At 40.8% G+C, this 18,864-nt stretch overlaps 1 protein-coding gene across 4 annotated transcripts in view; it reads left to right on the top strand.

Annotated features, from left to right (window-relative positions):
- agrn (agrin) overlaps positions 1-18,864 on the top strand; it is a 247,953-nt gene that overhangs the window by 123,181 nt on the left and 105,908 nt on the right. For all 4 annotated transcript variants that reach the window (XM_089013232.1, XM_089013247.1, XM_089013225.1 and 1 more), the window contains one exon: positions 10,806-11,021. In XM_089013232.1, the coding sequence (XP_088869358.1) occupies positions 10,806-11,021 (216 nt within the window). The remainder of the gene's footprint in view (positions 1-10,805; positions 11,022-18,864) is intronic.

The raw sequence follows: 18,864 nt of genomic DNA, 5'->3' as shown, positions 1-18,864 counted from the left end.
CATTGCCAGCGGCCATGGCCAGCGCTTTATCGGCACCCAAGCAAGAAAAAAAAACCTGAACAAATTTTGAATGGTGCTCTCCGTCATATTTTCAATTCCCGAAAATGGCGTGACGTCACGAACAAGGTAGCGGGACATTCTGAAACTGGCCACTTCCGGTTTCATTTTGAAGTCGTTTTTGAACACTTTAAGTCATTTTTATTGGTGTTTTTCATTTGACTGAAAATATCAACCTGCATGTTTTGAGTATTTTAGATGCTATAAAACGTTTTTCTGATGTCAGTCAGGAAACAAAAAAAATGGTGTCAGTTGTCCTTTTAAGAGGCACTGGCAGTTCAAATCATGTTAGGGAAGCTGTGCGTGTATGAAGGAAACAAAAGGTTCACACAGAGGTAGGCGTGGCGTTTTTTTTTTTTTTTTTTTTGAATGAACTGCATGGTAAAGTTCAGGCAGAGTCCAAAATGTCTCATGAGGCCTGTGCATATGTTGAAGCTATCTAATTATAGGTGAGCAAATGGTGCTGAGAGAATGCAGTATTTTAATCAGCTTCAAGGTTGTCATTGCTGCAAAACATTGTAAACGCACCTTCCTTGGGAATCGCCTCATCCGTAATAATCTCGAACTGACTACTTTCCCTTTCTACAAGATTCCCTTTATGCAAGAGACAACCATCGAAGTGTTGCTGTCGAGACAATGAGCAATATTTATCTGCGCCGCCATATGTCGAACATCGCGAGGTGAAGTATCGCTCAGCCAAAAAGCTTTTAATAGATGAAACATTGCTGACGTGTATTTGAAACGAATGTCTCGTTTGCATGCCATGCGCTGCTCTGCTGCACATTAAAAGTGTTTTCCATATAAATTGCTCAACCTAATGTATGATAGATAACCTCTGAAGCAAAAAACCTGCTGAATGGGAAGGAAATGCACCCGCTAAATGAGCCGGTCTCTATTTCCCATGGGTGTGTTTATTTCTACATTTTATTGGACTGGTAAGTTACCTTTTAAAGCAACTTTTATATATGTCATGTACAGTCTTTTAACAGGATTTCACGATCAACAAATATCTACAAAATATTTATCAACATACCAAATTGAACCTCACCACACCATTACGGTTAAGGGAAGGATTTTGCTGTTTTATGAAAATAGCTTCTTTTACTCCCCTTTCAAACCATCTATCTTTTTTCGCTAAGATTTTAACCTCATTGTCATCAAATGAGTGGTTGGTCAGGGACCGCCACGTCTGGATAGTAGGGATATATATAGGGCCGAAACGACCAGTAAGACTTTAGTTTGCTGACAAAGTTTCTTGGATAAGAAGCGAAACGTCCGACACCTTCAAAGAAGTACAGATGACGGCTGAAGAAACCTTGTCATCAATATACTGTATGTCAGTTTGTATCCAATGAAAATATTTTCCATCAAACAAAAATGTCAGGTTATCTCAAACATCAAAATGAAAAGCGTCTCACCAAAAAAAAATCTGTTCAATTCATCCAAATGTTGTTCAAGCATCCTTACTATGGAGAACATATTGAAAGTGGATAATTAACAAGCACAACCACGGGCGGAGATACATTCAAAGACAAATGGCAGTGCCTAATGACAACGCTATGCATGTGCTCGCTAAAATAGAAAATAAAAATAAATAAATTAAAAAAGTCTCGTTGCCCCGGGTAACCAAATGGCACTTCTGAAAGACAATCTATTGGCACTGTTGAAAACGGGTTTCTGTGAGAATGGAAAGCCTTTTGTCGCATATTTTTTCCTATTATTTCCTCGTGGGCAGACGCACTTAGCGAAAATAGCATTTTTTTTTTTTTGGGGGGGGGTGAGCAAAGCGAAATAAGTTTAAAAATATATTGTGCCTGCGCTGTTTATGATATGAATTTATCAGACAAGCTTTCACACTACTTTCATGCTTTGGATGTTTATTTTTGGGGGAGTGGATTTAAATGGGATAGATGGAAGTTTCTGGATAAAGAAAGAGATGAACATACAATCAATATTATAATAATTTTATTGACAAAGTGACTTTTTGATGACGCCTATTAAGTCATTCCCTGCCAGACGATGTGCATAAATGTGTACACTGCAGTGCCACGGTTTTTGTCATTTTCACTCAAATTACAAAGGACCCACAGAATATTGAATTTTAGAACTAAATAAACATTTGATGCAGACTCTCTTCTATCATTAGAAAAAAAGAGTTAATTCCTAAAGTCTATGGGTCTGGAGTTATGTGAGCTTAAAGTGGGGGCGGCTGTACAAAACTGTGGGAGGGAAAAACATTGAAAGAGGTCTGACCAGTGCTTTATCAGCACACACCCCGCCCGCAAGAAAAAACAAAACCCAAATAAATTCGGGAATGGCAGTGAATGAGTCGTATTAACTTTGTAAAAATGCAATCTGTTGATTCCATTGGGTGGTCCAGCTGTATTTAATGTAATCACAGTTGCAAGTACTTTGCTGGTTATTGGCCATAGCAACATCTAGTACCTTGGATCAGATTTGGACTCTTTATCTATTTGTTCAATCTGACTGCTCACACCGCAGAATGTCAGTTCTCAGGCGCCCACACGCACCCGAGAACAAAACCTAGGCATAAATTTGCGGGTCAGAATGAGCTAAACGCTCATCATCGAGAAAATGAAGACCAGTGATGCTAAACATGGTGCTAAACACTTTCCCATTCATATTCCAAACTGCACACGAAGCCGTTTTTTCCCCGTCTCCCAGATTACTAATGAAAATCACAAAACCTGGCCATTGTTTTTTTTTAATACTCCTAAGTCATCATTAATTAATTCAACAGTGGCTGCTGGTATCATCTCGCGTCGCTCCAATGCTGCGCTTGGAGCCAGCAGTGTGTGTGCTGCATACTGTCAATAAATTAAAATGCACACCCATTCTCTGTCCCTTGCGGTGACCCGTCCTCTCCAAACTGTGTGTTTTTGTAAATTATGCACGCTGAAGGCCCTTAAAGGACAACCGACACCTCCGGACAAGTTGTGTCCATAATTTGTAAAATAACTTCAAATGACTTCTACTGAGCGTATTTTACAAAGATTCCACCGCATATATTGATATTTTACGTTTTAAGACTCGCGCTGAATATTCAAGAAGTCTTATTTTTGAGTTGCTGACGATTTCTGACGTCACGTCACAAAAGGAACGCTCTTGACTGAGAAAGCGACAAACAATGCATTTTGGGTACTTTGTTTGGTCTGAAAACTTCGTGTTGATCCGTGTTGCTGGCGAAATTAGAAGGAAAACACATTAATAACCCGATAGTGAATCGTTGTGTGTTGCACCAAGACAACTATTTGATATTCGCTGACACAAATTCCCAGCAGACAAATCAGCCCATTTCCAACGGAGCTTTGGCGCCATCTTCAGCATGTTTTGGGTGCTACATATCAGTCTTGATGCCTTAAAACACAGGTGTCAAAGTCAAGGCCCACGGGCCAAATCCGGCCCGCCACATCATTTTTTACGGCCCGCGAAAGCAAATCAAACTTGTTAAGTTCCATGATGATTGCTAAAATCTGAGCCAAAATTTCATATTTTTGGATGTCAACCACAATAAAAGTCATTATTCTTGAATTCAGATTGGAAAACGTGTTATTCTTTAATTTGCTGTGTACTCTATATGTAATAGGGATTTAAACATTCTAATGGGTTCCCCAAATTCATAACGGCCCTCGAGAGGAAACCATAACTACAATGTGGCCCGCGGCAAAAAATGACTTTGACACCCCTGCCTTAAAATGACCTGGAAAGACTTCTTTAATCGATTGCAAACCTTTATGCTTTCCTCTTCAGAACTATTTGAATCATATTATAACTGGATGAGTAACAAGAAAGCATCTTCTCCGAATCTGAAGCCATTGTTTTGATTCTCGAGCAAGGCAAGATGTCTTGGCGTGGCGTCACGAACAAGGCGGCGGGACCTTCTGAAAATGAAACTTTCTCAGATCATTTTGAAGTAGTTTTGGGAGACTAAGTCATTTTTATTGATGTTTTTCATTTGACTAAAAATATCAGACTGCGTTTTGGGTATTTTAGATGCTATAAAAGTTTTTCTGATGTCAGTTAGGAAACAAAAAATGGTGTTGTTGTCCTTTAAGGTGCCTCGTAGAATAAGTTTGGTCTTTTGGATATGCAAGGGGTGTCAAATTTTGATTTTTGGGCGAACATAATTATCTGCGACATTCAACTCTCAGGGCTGTTCACTGAGAAATAGTCTGCTAAGAGTGACCTGATCCACAGTGTGGCTTCGCTTCTATGAAAATCATTTCGACTTTTCTCTATTGGCCCATTTTGAGTCCTCGATTTAAACTGTTTTAAAAGAAGAGGTCAATTTTTCACATCTACGTCCCCGTGGTCCTGTTTTTATTTTCCCTGCGCGGAAGCTGGTGAACGAGAGGGAGAAGGCGAACAAAATGAAGTGATTTGTAGCCACATTGGTTGAAGCTATTGATCTGAGGCCTAAAGCAATTGAATGGGGAGGTTTAGAGAAGGGAGGTGAATTATGGGGCTCATTGGATGTGCCTCTACAACTAGGCAACCACACGACTTCCAGACAGGTTTTCGTCACGTACACCTTGATGGAGACTCGATACAAACCGAGAATTTTCTTTATACCTATTGAGTCGTATTTACGACCATGTATTGTGGGTTTCTTTTATATATATATTGTGATGTCATGAGAGGCTAGCTCTCAGCGGGGCAGGACAAGGAGTGCAATGGGCGACAGGTTTGAATGCAAACAAATATTTTAATGAAGGGTTTCAGGGTGAAGTCACGAGCAAAAAAAGGCAAGAATAGCATCCCTTCCAATTCTTAAATCATAATAAAGTCTCTTCTGAGGTGAAACTGAAGACAGAGTTCTTTTCCATGTGTTTCTAGGCCTCAGCCCTCTTGATGTCCTTCCTCGGTAGCCTAGCCACAATTAGCAAGGTTCCAAATCCGGTGTTCCGTGTTATGGTCACAACTGGCGACGAGTTCCATGCAGCAATCAGTTTCTCTGTGTTTCTCCACAGAGGACCACAATAGAGCTTGTCTCCCCGGCCACCACACTCAGAGGCTCTCTGCCTTAAAAAGCCTTGAATGTCAATCAAGCCGTGATCAGCCACAGGTGTTGGGTTTGCATTGCTGCCTTCTACCAGATGGGGCCCAAACTCTCTCTGGTTGGAGGCATTTTAGGGGAATATATTTCCCCTCCAGGACCAAGCCTTTCGTGACATCGCAATATATTGGTAGATTGTGTTTTTGCATAGGTCTTTCTAAAAGTTCCATACCATGTGTATTGGCAGCTACACTAAAGGGAATACAATACAATACAGCTTTACTTTGAACAGAGCTTTCATAACTGCTACAACTGTAACAAAGCGCTTTACAGAACATTTAAAATACTACGTTCATATATAATGCATATCGGATTATAAGACGCACTGTCGGAGAAAATTCAATGTTTTTATGTGTGGCTTATACTGGACTGCAGAAAATAAGGTAATTGTATTTTTTAGATCAGTTTGGTAAAACTGTATAATTACATGTGGCACATTGCAAATGGCATACTAATTTGCCCCAAAACTGGGTTTGAACATCTCTCTCAAGTTTACCCGTTTGAATTGCACCACTTGGTGGAATGTTTTTGTTAGTCACTATCCATTAACTGCCAGATCTCAAACTCTCCACTTCTTTTCTGGGGCCACCAGAAGGTTACTCTGTCCTAATACATACCTCTTCTCCCATATGGTTGCACTAATGCACAAGTTAAAACCATTTGCTCTCCCAGCTCTCCTCAGTGTTAATGAATCTGTGTGCACTTTGTTGTGCTGAGGCATGGCGATGAGGATCATATGCACGAAGCTCGCCTCTCTCATCTAGGAACATGGATGCTTCCTGGCATGCCATCCGAGCCCTCTTCGGGTTTCCAGTGAGATGCATCCTGCTGCCATCTGCTATTGATTTGGGCTTCCTCCAAAATTCCCGGGATTAAAAAAAAAACAATCCATCTATCATTTATCATCCATCCATCCATCCATCCATCCATCCATCCATCCATCCATCCATCCATCCATCCATCCATCCATCCATCCATCCATCCATCCATCCATCCACCAACGCTGGCATGCAGGGCATAGATTCCTGTCCAAGTCCTTTTTCAAGGGGAGTTCGATGGCATGCCTTCCCTCTTGCCAAGCGTCAATTGGACAGCAGTCACTGGGGGAAGTCTTCCAAAGCTCGATTCCAAGTTGTTTAAATATTTAAAAAGTAGTTCATGTCATGCTGCAACTGCCTAAAAGTTACCAAGTTTGAAATTGGTTTATCTTCTGGAATTTTGGTCTGATGTTTGCATCATTATCTTTGTTTCTTTGTATCTGCGTATTTCCTGCATATCTCCAAGTATGTGTTTCCTCATTAAAAAGTTTTCCTCACGCTCGCTCACTGTGCCTGCTTGTAATTGGAAATAGTAAAAAAATAAATCAAGTCGAATACCCAACGCGAGAGACAAGAAAATATTTTCTATCGAATGTCCATCAGAGGTCTTTGTGAAGTGATGTCACATTCAGTGATGTGAACAAAGCGGCACTCTTTCTCCTCATCATTGCAGCTCGGCTGAATAATTACATCCAACAGTGTGCCGGCAGCAGTCCTGGCTTCTTTCATGCATATTGCAGACCCGCAGAAATCAGTTCAGTGGCAAACTGCTGCTGACTTGGAGCAGGAGATAGGAGGTGACAGAATCGGGTTCTGTCATCCATGGCTGCATTATTGATAACGTCTGGAAAAAAGACACGGTGGAGCAGGAATACAACAGAGTTGAAACCGTTTTGGTCAACTAGTTCTGTTCCATGTTCAGCGGATCATATTAACTAGCGGGAGTGCAACTACTTGATGTCCATTGTTATAATTGGTCTACCATATAGATGTCCTGGTCACATTTTTCAAAATTTAGGTAAATGTCAGAGATATGGCAGTGAGACACTGTGGACCGAGACTCGGAACCAGAAAGATTGTCCCTACTGCCAGCAGGAAACGCAGTCACCCATGACATACGTATGAATTCTGCGTCCCTCTGCCAAGCTATTTATTGAGGGTACATCCAAATTAAAGTAATACATTAGTAAAACATAGTTTTATTGCCCGCTTTCTGTCCGAAATAGAAGTTTTTGTCTTTGTCCTTTTTATCTTTTCCTTGCTAAACAATACAGCGATAAAGCATGTCCATCCTCGCTGTCTTCTCAGTAAAAATGAAACTTAAATAACAAAGCGCGGAAAGTGAAACCTGTACCGGAAGTGACAACAACCCAACGTAATGTCAAGACAATAAAGCACAGCCATCTGCTGGTCAACTATGGGATAGAAGTCATAAACAAATGTATCAGCTGCCTTTACAGGCAATGTTGTGTTAAGTTTAAGTTAAGCAAACATGGGGATGTAGCCGTTCGCTGTTGTGCTGCATGTAAATTGAATAAAGTGCCAACAAAATGCTTTTCAAATCAGATTAAAAGAAATTACAATAACTTTTAACATTTATGATCCGCCCCCAACCCTTTGAATGAGACTTTTTCAAAATGTTTAAATCAATCACTAATGAAGTTTATATTGCAATATTTGTCAATTGGTCCAGAGCCATGAAGATGCTGAGGGAGTCAACCTCGACGGTTAGTTGTATGATCTAAACCACCTGTGTATGCATAACGGAAAGTATTGCTTTCCCAACTGTATGATGCAAGTGGCTCTAATTGCATCACTGGCCGTTGTCAGGGCAACCTTTCCCCTCACTGCCTCAAGTTTTCAGGCACAGTCACTAATAGGTGTGCTGCTTATAAATAGAAGGGCCAAGACAAGAACTGTTAAAAGAGCCCCTCTGTATTACTTAGCATCAGCTGGGGAAAAAATAGAGCAGCTCCGTTTATTGGGCAGTAAGTGGAAGATGTCCCTCAGGAGTACTGGGGGATAATGAATTTACACTCATTCAACATTGATGCGACGTCACTTCAATGCCACTGAGCTGTGTCTCCCATTGAAAGCCCATGAAAAACCCCATCCCCCTTACAAATTGCTGCTGTGGACTCCAAATTTTCCCATTCTGGGACGAAAAAAGGTTTTCTGATTCTGATTCTGATTGAGAACTATTTTGTTTGCCGAGGCGGGTGGGCGTAGGCGCTCAGGAAGAGGGTCCTCCGACACTGGCCAGGGCGAAAGCCGAGGCGGGTCGGCACTAAGGCACGCGGGATCGGCGCGACGAGATCGTCGCGTCGGGCCCACGGCGCCACCGCCTCTTTGAGACTTTTTTTCTTCGGCATCCGCCTAAGTCCGAGCGTGTGTGTTGGGCGACCTCTTCTGTCTTTTCCGTTAGCATGGACAGGCATTTTTCAAAAGCGCGTATGAATGGGAAGCCGTGCGTATTTGGGTCAGCAGAACGACACGGTAATAAAAATTGATAATACGAAATATAAAATGATAAAAATCAGACAAAAAGTTACGATTTATAATTTAACAGTTTTATATAATATAAATATAGATTTATAATTTAAACAGTTTGTTATATAATAGTATTCAATAGAAAATCTTGCATAAAAACAACAGATTGACATCGTATACTATCCTGTAATGTAAACGTCACATGGACCATTTTGAATGGATCTCGACTTACGGCCGTTTGACTTACGACCGTTTTGGCGGAACGGAACCCGGTCGTAACTCCGATGTTACCTGTATTTATTTCAGAAAATCAGGTATAGGATACAAACTGTAATGTGAAGGTATATCTCAGTGTCATATATTTTTACGAGAGAAAGCATAAGTTGTTGAGAGTGGCCACATCAATAAACTTGAATGAAGAACCAAATAGTTTCAAGAGATAAATAGCTCAGGTGCACCAATGTGTTTAGAAGGATATGTACACACACTCTGTAGTCGTCATTCTTCAAATGTCCCTCTGACACCATAAAAGTTATTTTTTTTAAGTTTGGGATATAGTGAATCAGCCCAAGCGATAGGCATGGCGTTAAATTTCCAACATCTTTCCACAAGTATGTCGTGTTTCAATCACAACAGTGCTATTCCTTCTCTTTCACAATGTATTCTGTCGATACCTAAGGGACCATCGAGCCATCATGCTTAATGGATGAGCCACAACACCTGGAAAAGATGTTTGCTCTAACAAGTAGAAATGTATTCGCTAGTCAATGGCCAGTGACCGCTAGCTAATGCTCAATGCTAACTTGGTTGACAGTTCATCGGCGCTAAATGAGTCGATGTATTCGCCACTATTTGTCACATTTTGAGTTAACGCACACACAAAAATAGAATAAGTTGCCTTGGGGGAAGAAGGTGGACTGTTTCCACACAGATGGCCCGTGTTTGTGAGGGTGTGCGATGTGTATCAAACCGTCAATCTACTTCAGCAAAACCTAGTGGTCGGTCCAAATGCACATGCCAGAGTGCTTGGAGTATCGGCCTGTGAGCCACTGATAAGAAGTAGCTATCTGTGTGCATGTTTCATTTTTTTGTCTTTGTAGACTTTTGAGAGTGTGAATTGGTCCCAGTGAGTGATGATCAGGCCGGGCACCTTTGAGAATATGTTTATTTTTTTGCAAAGACACATCGCCAGCTGGCTGGCATGCAGTCCTCAAAGTGAGTGCGTCGTGCCACCAGCTGGAGCTGCCACTACACGGGGCAATTAGTTTTTAACTTGGTGTTTTATGTTCACATGACATCGAAGTACAAGCGCATGCACATGTTATAGTCTGCCGGTTTGCTTTTTGTTTGCAGCAGTGTGTCATTTTTATATCTGGTCATGAAGTTAAGGACGAACTTGTTATTTACACAGTTGTCATTGCTTCATGTTTGAATTGCTTTGTTACCTCTGCCAAGGAGATCCTCGTCACTGCTGATTTATTTATTGTTGAGGTGCAACAATGAATCACCCACCGGTTGGTTATCAAATCATTCATCGATTCTTTTTGATGACAATGAATCATTTGGCCTTAAAATTATCCATATTCTTAAATTTTCAGACTTTTGACATTTTGTTTTTCTTCTATGAACAAGTTTTAGATTATTTGCTGGCATACTGCAGACCACATGTAACAGAATCATAAAACAATGAGAGTGTTATGGTTTTAGAGCACATTTTTTTCTGAAGAACCTAACAACCAACCTCACTTGAATATCCTGAACCGGCTCCAATGTTTTTAACAACACCAACATTAATATGTTAGAATAATTGTTTTTGACTCATCAAGAATGTATATATGTATATATTCTGGATATGTATAGACTGTATATATTTATATACACAGTACGCCCGGTAGTCGAGTGGTTAGCACGCCGGTTCCACTCCAGCCTCCCTGTGTGGAGTTTGCATGTTCTCCCCGGGCCCACGTGGGTTTTCTCCGGGACCCGGGTTTTCTCTGGGTCCTTCAGTTTCCTCCCACATTCCCAAAACATGTGTGGCAGGCTGATTGAACACTCTAAATTGTCCCTAGGTGTGAGTGTGAGTTTGAATGGTTGTTTAGCTCTGTGTGCTCTGCGATTGTCTGGCAACCAATTCAGTGTCCCCCGTCTTGTGCCCGAAGACGGCTGGGATCGGCTCCAGCAACCCCCGCGACCCTAACGAGGATAAAGCGGCCCGGAAAATGGATGAATAGATATCTTTTGTGTAGTATTTTCTTGCAATAGGTGATTTTTGGATATAGTTATGTTTTGCAAAGGCCCTATCACTCGTTTTATGAATTTGTCCCAAATAATTTCTAAGACCCACTCAACTGTCTCCTATTCAGGTTGCCGAGGGAAGTTGTGCGGCTTTGGCGCCGTGTGTGAGCGAGACCCGAACGACCCTGCCAACGCAGAGTGCGTCTGCAAGAGAAGTGAATGTCCGTCCTTGGTGGCACCAGTGTGTGGTTCCGATTCGTCCACCTACAGCAACGAATGCGAGCTGGAGAAAGCTCAGTGCCAGACTCAGCGACGCATCAAGGTGCTGCGTAAGGGGCCGTGCTGTAAGTAGCAACAATCAAACTAAAATTTTGCATTTAACAAAAAACAGAAAGCTATCTGTCCACATCATTTCTGAATGGCTTGTTCAATGGGAAACCTGTTAGCAAAAATGTGTATTCTCAACATAAAATTTCGGCAGTCATATTAAATCACATATAATTTTGGGGAGTCAAGTTACAATATTATGAAAACCATAGATTGAGAACTGCCATTTTTGATGGTTACGAACATATTGTCATTTCCTCCACACCGCAGGTCTCTGAGTGGCGCTTAATTGCTTGTTATTGTCATCTTAATGAATCCCCGTTGCGCTCTGTCCTACCAGCACGTCTTTGCGGTTCGGCCTTTTCCCAACAAAGCAAACGTTTCAATAGATTTCACCACTATGCAGACAAAACCAAAGCTGAGACACCACATGTACCCTCAACCAACCAAGTCAACCGTTATAATGTTCTGTGGGCCTCACGTGGTCCAACCAGTGTGGTTCCAGTGCTTATTCCTAGGGTAGGATTATTTTTCAGGTTGGATTCTGCTACTAATAACAAGGTCGGTGAGTGGTCACCGCAGGCGAAAAGGAAACGAAGGAGATAAAAGGGGGGAAGAATGGCCAGGACAAAGTGAAAGAGGAAAGTTAGAAATAACATTGAGACAGCCATAAACTGAAACATTCACTGTAGATGGAGATGAAATAGCTGACCAATGATTGATGAGCCACCAATTCAAAATAAATAAAAGAGAACATAAATAAAAGAGAAAAATAAACAATAAAATCTACTTAAAAGGCAATTGTGCATGTGTCCCCCGTGTAGCAGGAGCAGAACAACAACAGCATGTGGCCACCGCGAAAATATTATAAATAAGCACAGCAATTCTCATGATGATAATGATGATGGTTGTCTTGCTGAATTTCACTAAGGGATTAAAATGCTTCTTTTTAAAAGGTCGCAATTAGAGCGCAGGGAAAACGGACAGATTTCATTGCCTCAACGGCCCCCAACTGAAAGTACTCAGGTGGGGTTTTGAAAACATTTCATTGTGAATGTGAATAGATACTTCTCCTATGTTAGCTTTTCTTTTAATTAAATTGGGAGGCAAGTGACCTCATTATGGAAAAAGGCATTGTAGTAACCGGATTATTGTACTAACCGGAACTAATTATATCCTCAAAGACTAGAAATTTGCAGAGAAATGAAAATAGTATCGCAATAAGCAGTACTATCGATATAACCGATATCGATATAATGAGACGTTACTGTAGTGGGTCAACTTTTGACAACCGTTCTGCGTATACAGTAAAAAAAAAAACAGTCACGTGTCACCCTTTAGAAAGGCAGATGTGTTTCACAACTTGTGTTTGGTTTTCTCGCTCACTGTCATCACTGTCATGGCAACATAGCCGCTCTGACTGCACACTGTCCTTAAGCTGACAAGTGGGCAAATCATCACATTCACCGAGCATCGCACTCATCTCACCAAAGAGGCTATTAGAACATTTATCATGTTCGTCCTCTCCCAAGGGCTACATATATATATATATATATATATATATATATATATATATATATATATATATATATATATATATATATATATATATATATATATATATATATTTTTTTTTTTTGGGGGGGGGGGATGAGGGCTTCTGCTTGCCCCCACTTGTCCATGTCATACTGTATTTGCATCGCCCGCTTCTTAATGGCTCTGACCCGTTCAGGGTAATCTTCTTCATTATTTTCATTTTGTTCTTTATCTAAAATCGTCTCGTTTCCATATCTTGGTCATGTGAGTAAAAAGATAAATGGCCTCAGATATGATAGAAATTAAAAGAAGGGGCTCTGTTTCTAGTAAGTACCTGATAACAATGATCAGCCAACAGCATTCAGTGGAGTGCTGGCAAAAAAAATATCAATGCTCCTAATGTTTTTCTATTTAAAGGACAACCGACACCATTTTTTTGTCTCCTAACTGACATCAGAAAAACGTTTTACTGCATCTAAAATACCCAAAACACGCAGGCTGATATTTTTAGTCAAATGCAAAACACCAATAAAAATGACTTAAAGTGTGCTAAATATGCAAAAAAATTGAGCTGCGAATTGGGCATTTACAGAAAGTCCCGCCCCCAGTTCGTGACGTCACGCCAAGACGTCTTGCCTTGCTAGAGAATCAAAACAATGGCTTCAGATTTGGAGAAGATGGTTTCTTGTTACGCATCCAGTTATGAATATGATTCAAGGAGTTCTGAAGAGGAAAGCATACATGTTTGCAATCGATTGAATAATTTATTGCGTGACATTTTGAGGCAACATTGGGGGGAAATGTATCACCAAAAAAGAGGCAGAAAATGGCGACCAAGCTCCGTGATAGGAATTAAAGAATGTCTTCTGGATCATTTTGAGGCATCAAGACTGATGTGTAGCGTCCCAGAAAATGCAGAAGATGGCGCCAGAGCTCCGTTGGAAATGGGTTGATTTTTCTGCTTGGAATTTGGAATTTACAAATTATGGACAGAACTTTTCCGGAGGCGTCGGTTGTCCTTTAATGTTGCTTGTGTGTTTTTTTAACATCCCGTTGTAAATGAACACCTGCTTGCAGTCAACCTTATTAATTGTTTAACATGGGGTTAACATTCAGTAGCCTCACTACAGTATGGAGGAAAAAAAGGGCTTCTCTGGCTGGCAGGAATATACAACACAACCCCTTCCCAGACCGCGTCGGCTGTAACTCGGTGTTCCAGAGAGAGAACTGGAATTGCTGGAGAAGTCATCTTGTGTAGTCACTGTTGTGGAACAGGGACTTTCGTTCGTTCTTATTTTTGCTTTGTGTAAGCACAGCAGGCAGTGCAGAAGGTGCATGGGGATGAATTTGGCTGAAAATGGCATTGGGATTTTGTGTGTGTGTTTGTGTGTGGAGGGGGCTTAGAATTCATGCGTTTTACACTCACTGAGTTATAGATCCATCACTCAAAAAACAGTGGATGATGGTTGCTGTAGCCTATCGCAGCTGATTTCGGGCGAAAAACGGACTAACCCCAGAACTGGTCGCCAGATTTTAACATGATTTATTGAAGTGAGTCCAAGGTTTCTTACGCTGCATTTAATGTTTATATAGTCCTAAAACTCAATATTCTGTGGGTCGTGGAATTCGAGTGACATTGACAAAAACCCCGGCACTGGAGTGGACACATTTTTACACATTTCCGCAGTGAATGACTTAAAAGTAATGTTTGCATATATTAGAAACTTTTAAAATCCCCACCATGGCAAAAGGTCTCCAAAAGGTCAGTCAGTATACTGCTACGTGATTGTGAGCAAAACTCCAGAAAAATCTTGATAGCCGAAATTACACATGCAGATTAGCACTCAGTCCCTCCAATCAATTTTCTTCGCTGCCTTCCTCCTCCTTTGCCTCTGAAAGATACCAACTCCTCGTGTCTTGCTGATGCTGTCATAAGCAGTAACGTGCATCGCACAATTGCCCAGACATACAAAAACAAAGACTAATCAAATCTCTCGTGGGGGATTATTTAACACATTTACGCACGCTCACACGAACACAAAGAGAGCACGGGGTCATAGTATGCAACTCAATTTCCCTGCTGTCATTTCCCCAAGGTGGTTTATTAATTAATTTATATATTTATGTATTTGTGCTTAGTATTCATCACCAGATCTTGGCCAGACTAACACTGCGATGCGGTATGTGTGTTATGAATGCAGCAGTCCTTCCCATATGCACCCTTATGCGGGCACACACTCACAGATTAAATATACATCCTTGTTTGAGGTCCCCTATACAAGCATGCACTCAACGCAATGCAAACCGCAGTGAGACACGGCAACTCTCTGCATTCGTACCAGCATGGAAGCAAAGTAAACACGGCAACTGCCGGTGTATTTCTTGGAGTTATGCCGTTCCAGTGCACTATAAAGCATTCATATGGAGCATATTTTATGTTCAATGACTTGGAATGGGGTTATTATAGTGATGGTCATAAGTGTGCATTAATGGTTTGCAAAGTCTTTGGATGATTGGTTAGTACACTGAGCTCACAGTGCAAAGGTGCAGGGTTTGATTCCGGCTGTGGACTTACTGTTTAGAATTGGCACGTTCCCCCCGAGCCTGTGTGGCTTTTTCGCGGGGATTCTGGCTCCCTCTCACATTTCCAGAAACGTGTATGATTGTTCGTTTATGTTGTACTGTGATTAACAAGCACCGGTTCAGGGTGTACCTCACTGACTACCTGATAACAGCTGAAATAGGCTTCAGGACACCATTGTGAGGAGAAGCGGGTTAGAACATGGATGGATGGATGGATGGATGGATGGATGGATGGATGGATGGATGGATGGATGGATGGAATGATGGATGGACTTTGTACTGTCACTATATGTGGCTAATTCCTGGCAGCACTACCAATGGGTCATCTTAGCCCTTTCAGGTACACTGTTACATCGGTGGACAGCCGATGAAGTTATCAGGTTACGGGATGTTGTTATTGGTCTATGAAAGTGTTAAATATCTAAATGGAAAGCCACCCTTCAGTCGTAATCATAAGATTTATGTACCTTATTATCGATGGTCTCCATAGCGCCGTGCCCATGCGTTGAGGTTGACCAAATTATTTCCCAAACCTAATCCTCAGAAGATTTAATATCACCCTTGTTGCCGGCAACGCTTTTACCCTCAAAAGTGGAAGTTACGAGTGAAATGAAGTTGGAGAAACATACGCTAGTACGCAGCATTCGAGAAATGATGAATGATAAAGGATTTTCTGGTTCGCCCTGCGTTCTCAAGGGCAACCCAGTAAAGTGAGTTCAAATAAATAAAGAAAAGTTCAGTGGGACTGGTTGAAGAACACCATCAAACATGGAGAATTATCCTCTTGTGGGCTTTGTGTCGAGAAGGATGTAGAAATATTAACCCTTTGGCTTTCTGGTCGTCTCGGCCGACTCCCCCTATTCTCTCTTTTGGATTCATGTCATCATCTATATTTACTTTTTTTCCACATTAATTTTGTTTATTTCTTCAGTTTGTCCTCTTCAACAGCACCCTGACCCTTTTTCCCTTATCTCTTTTCTGCACCTTTCAGTCTTGTTACCGCTCGCATATCTCCACATCCTTTCTCCACATTTTCTACTTCAGCTTTAACACTAATTTTCATTGCTTCATCCCAAGCTCTGACATCATTTGAGTGTCTCTTTTGTCCGCCATAGTTCATTCGGATTTGATTAAATTGACTGAAAGAAAACGGGCTATGGTTCGCTGTTTCCATAGCGACATCTCTCAAATAAAAATTATAACAGATGGAATGCTGCCATAAAATACATCCTTAATTGCTTTAATTTAAACCTTGCCTTCACATTCTCACTTTTTTATGTAATTGTCTCTTCACGTTCCAATACATGTTATTCGGAATAAAACTAATAAAATGTATTATGAATACCTAAAAATACATTTTGATGTCATCACAAATGGCATTTGTCCTAAACTGCAAAAAAATGCATGACAATCACACTTGAGTTAGACAATAAAAATGAAAAAAATATATAATTGATATGATAGGGAAACCAAAAATTAACAAGTCCCATAATAATTAAAAATAGATTCTGACAATGCCAAAACAAACAGCGTTTGTACTTTTTTGTATGTGCTTTGAGTTGGATCTCGTGGATAATGGATAGCAGAAATCTAAAATTTAAGATTATAAGCAAAAGCAAACAGTTTGCAAGAAAAAAAAAGTTCAGTACTTTTTCCAACTTTAATTATTATGTTTTTGAATTATAATTAAAAATTCATGTCTTCCAACCATGCAAAACATTAAGACCACCAGCACAATGTAATGAGGTCTAATAAATGGGCTGTATTAAAAAAAAATCTTATCCCCATATAGCAATCATTAAATCTTAATATCCGGTCATGTATTTAATTATTTTTTGTGGTACTTATTCCAAAGGAAGTAGCCCCTCAATAAGAGCCAAAGAAAATATACACAAATTCAAATCCGAAGCAGTACGATTCAAACCTCCCAATATGTGTCATTTTAATAACTTTCTCAAAAGATGAAAATACAGTTCTGTTGTTTTCATTTCCCAAATAGGACAACCGACACCATTTTTTGTTTCCTAACTGACATCAGAAAAAAAAACGTTTTATAGCATCTAAAATACCCAAAACTACTTCAAAATTACCCCGGAAATTGTGAGTTTCAGAAGGTCCCGCACCCCTTGTTTGTGACATCACGCCAGGAGGCCTTTGCCTTGCTCTAGAATCAAAACAATGGCTTCAGATTCGGAGAAGATTCTTTCTTGTTACTCAGCTAGTTATGAATATGATTCAAATAGTTCTGAAGGGGAAGGCATAAATGTTTGCAATCGATTAAAGGAGTATTTCAATTAGAGCCGTCAGGACTCCACTGTAGCATCCCAGAAAATGCACAAGATGGCGCCCAAGCTCCGTTGGAAATGGGCTGATTTGTCTGCTGGGAATTTGTGTCAACCAGTATCAAATAGTAGTCTTGGTGCAACACACAACGATTCACTATCGCATTATTTATGTGTTTTCCTTCTAATTTCGCCATCCACACGGATCAACACGAAGGTTTCAGACCAAACAAAGTACCCAAAATGCATTGTGTGTCGCTTTCTCGGTCAGGGGCGTTCCAGACGTGACGTCACGTCAGGCATCGACATCAACTCGAAAACAAGACTTCCTGAATATTCAGTGAGAGTCTTAAAACGTAAAATATAGCTTTATGCTGTGGAATCTTTGTAAAATGAGTTCAGTAGAAGTCATTTGAAGTGATTTTACAAATTATGGACACAACTTGTCCGGACGCGTTGGTTGTCTAAACTTGTTTTAACACATGTACGGCTAACAAAGCTTTTATTATGAAGATGGAGAGAGAGAGGGAGAGAGAGAGAGACAGAGACAGAGAATTTTCCTTTTCCCCCCTGTGAGTATCTGTGCACGTTCATTCTTTTTTTTTACCGTGTTTTTCAAAAGACTCCCTTTCCTTCATGTCACTGTCACCTTTGTTGCCACTTTCCTCTCGTCTTCTCCTCCTGCTGGAAGGTTGCGGGTTCTTGATTCGTACTCACACTGCGAAGTTCTCCCACATCGCATCATTGCATTTGATTAGCGCCACCCTCCCCCACCCCTGATCCCCGCATTCCTCCCCAGCTCCAGTCACCCCATCTTCTCCCTTCCATCTCTACGCCTGCACTACAGGAAGGAGCCCGCTCATTCGCATGCATGCACAAAAACACATTTATGCGTATTGAAAACTCATCCTCAAACACCTTTAAAGGACACGTGCAATGCCAATCAGTCTCCACCCGGACACACAAACACACACACACACACACACACGCATACACACACACGCACACACACACACACACACACACACACACACACACACACACACACACACACACACACACATATGCACGCACACACATTCCTGTTTCAATGGTTTTGTGAGGTCCGGATAACTCCAGATAAGGAGTGAAGACCACCTTTGCTAATTAGTTTACAGACGAACTGGTGTTACATTTGAACACCAAATGTCACCCCATTTCCCACTTCAACTTCTTTAAAAAGAATAAAAAGTGGACTTGAAACTGAAACAACAGCAGGAGTGAGGTTTCTGAATGGCTACATTCAAAGTCCTCACCCCTGTAGTGAATTTGGTTAAAATATGGTTTTACTTTTTGTGGTATGAACTATTTCCTGTCATTAAACACGCACACACACAGATAAACACACACGGTGAGTAAAAAGTGGGTATCCAAGTGAAATGAAAATACACACCAGAAAATCATTTTGGGTGAATTTATG

This window comes from Hippocampus bargibanti, linkage group LG01 (genome assembly GCF_051943395.1).
Source record: "Hippocampus bargibanti isolate YZ-2025 linkage group LG01, ASM5194339v1, whole genome shotgun sequence".
Taxonomy (NCBI): domain Eukaryota; kingdom Metazoa; phylum Chordata; class Actinopteri; order Syngnathiformes; family Syngnathidae; genus Hippocampus; species Hippocampus bargibanti.
The sequence above is the reverse complement of the archived record's forward strand: the minus strand, read 5'-3'. Positions and strand labels throughout refer to the sequence as shown.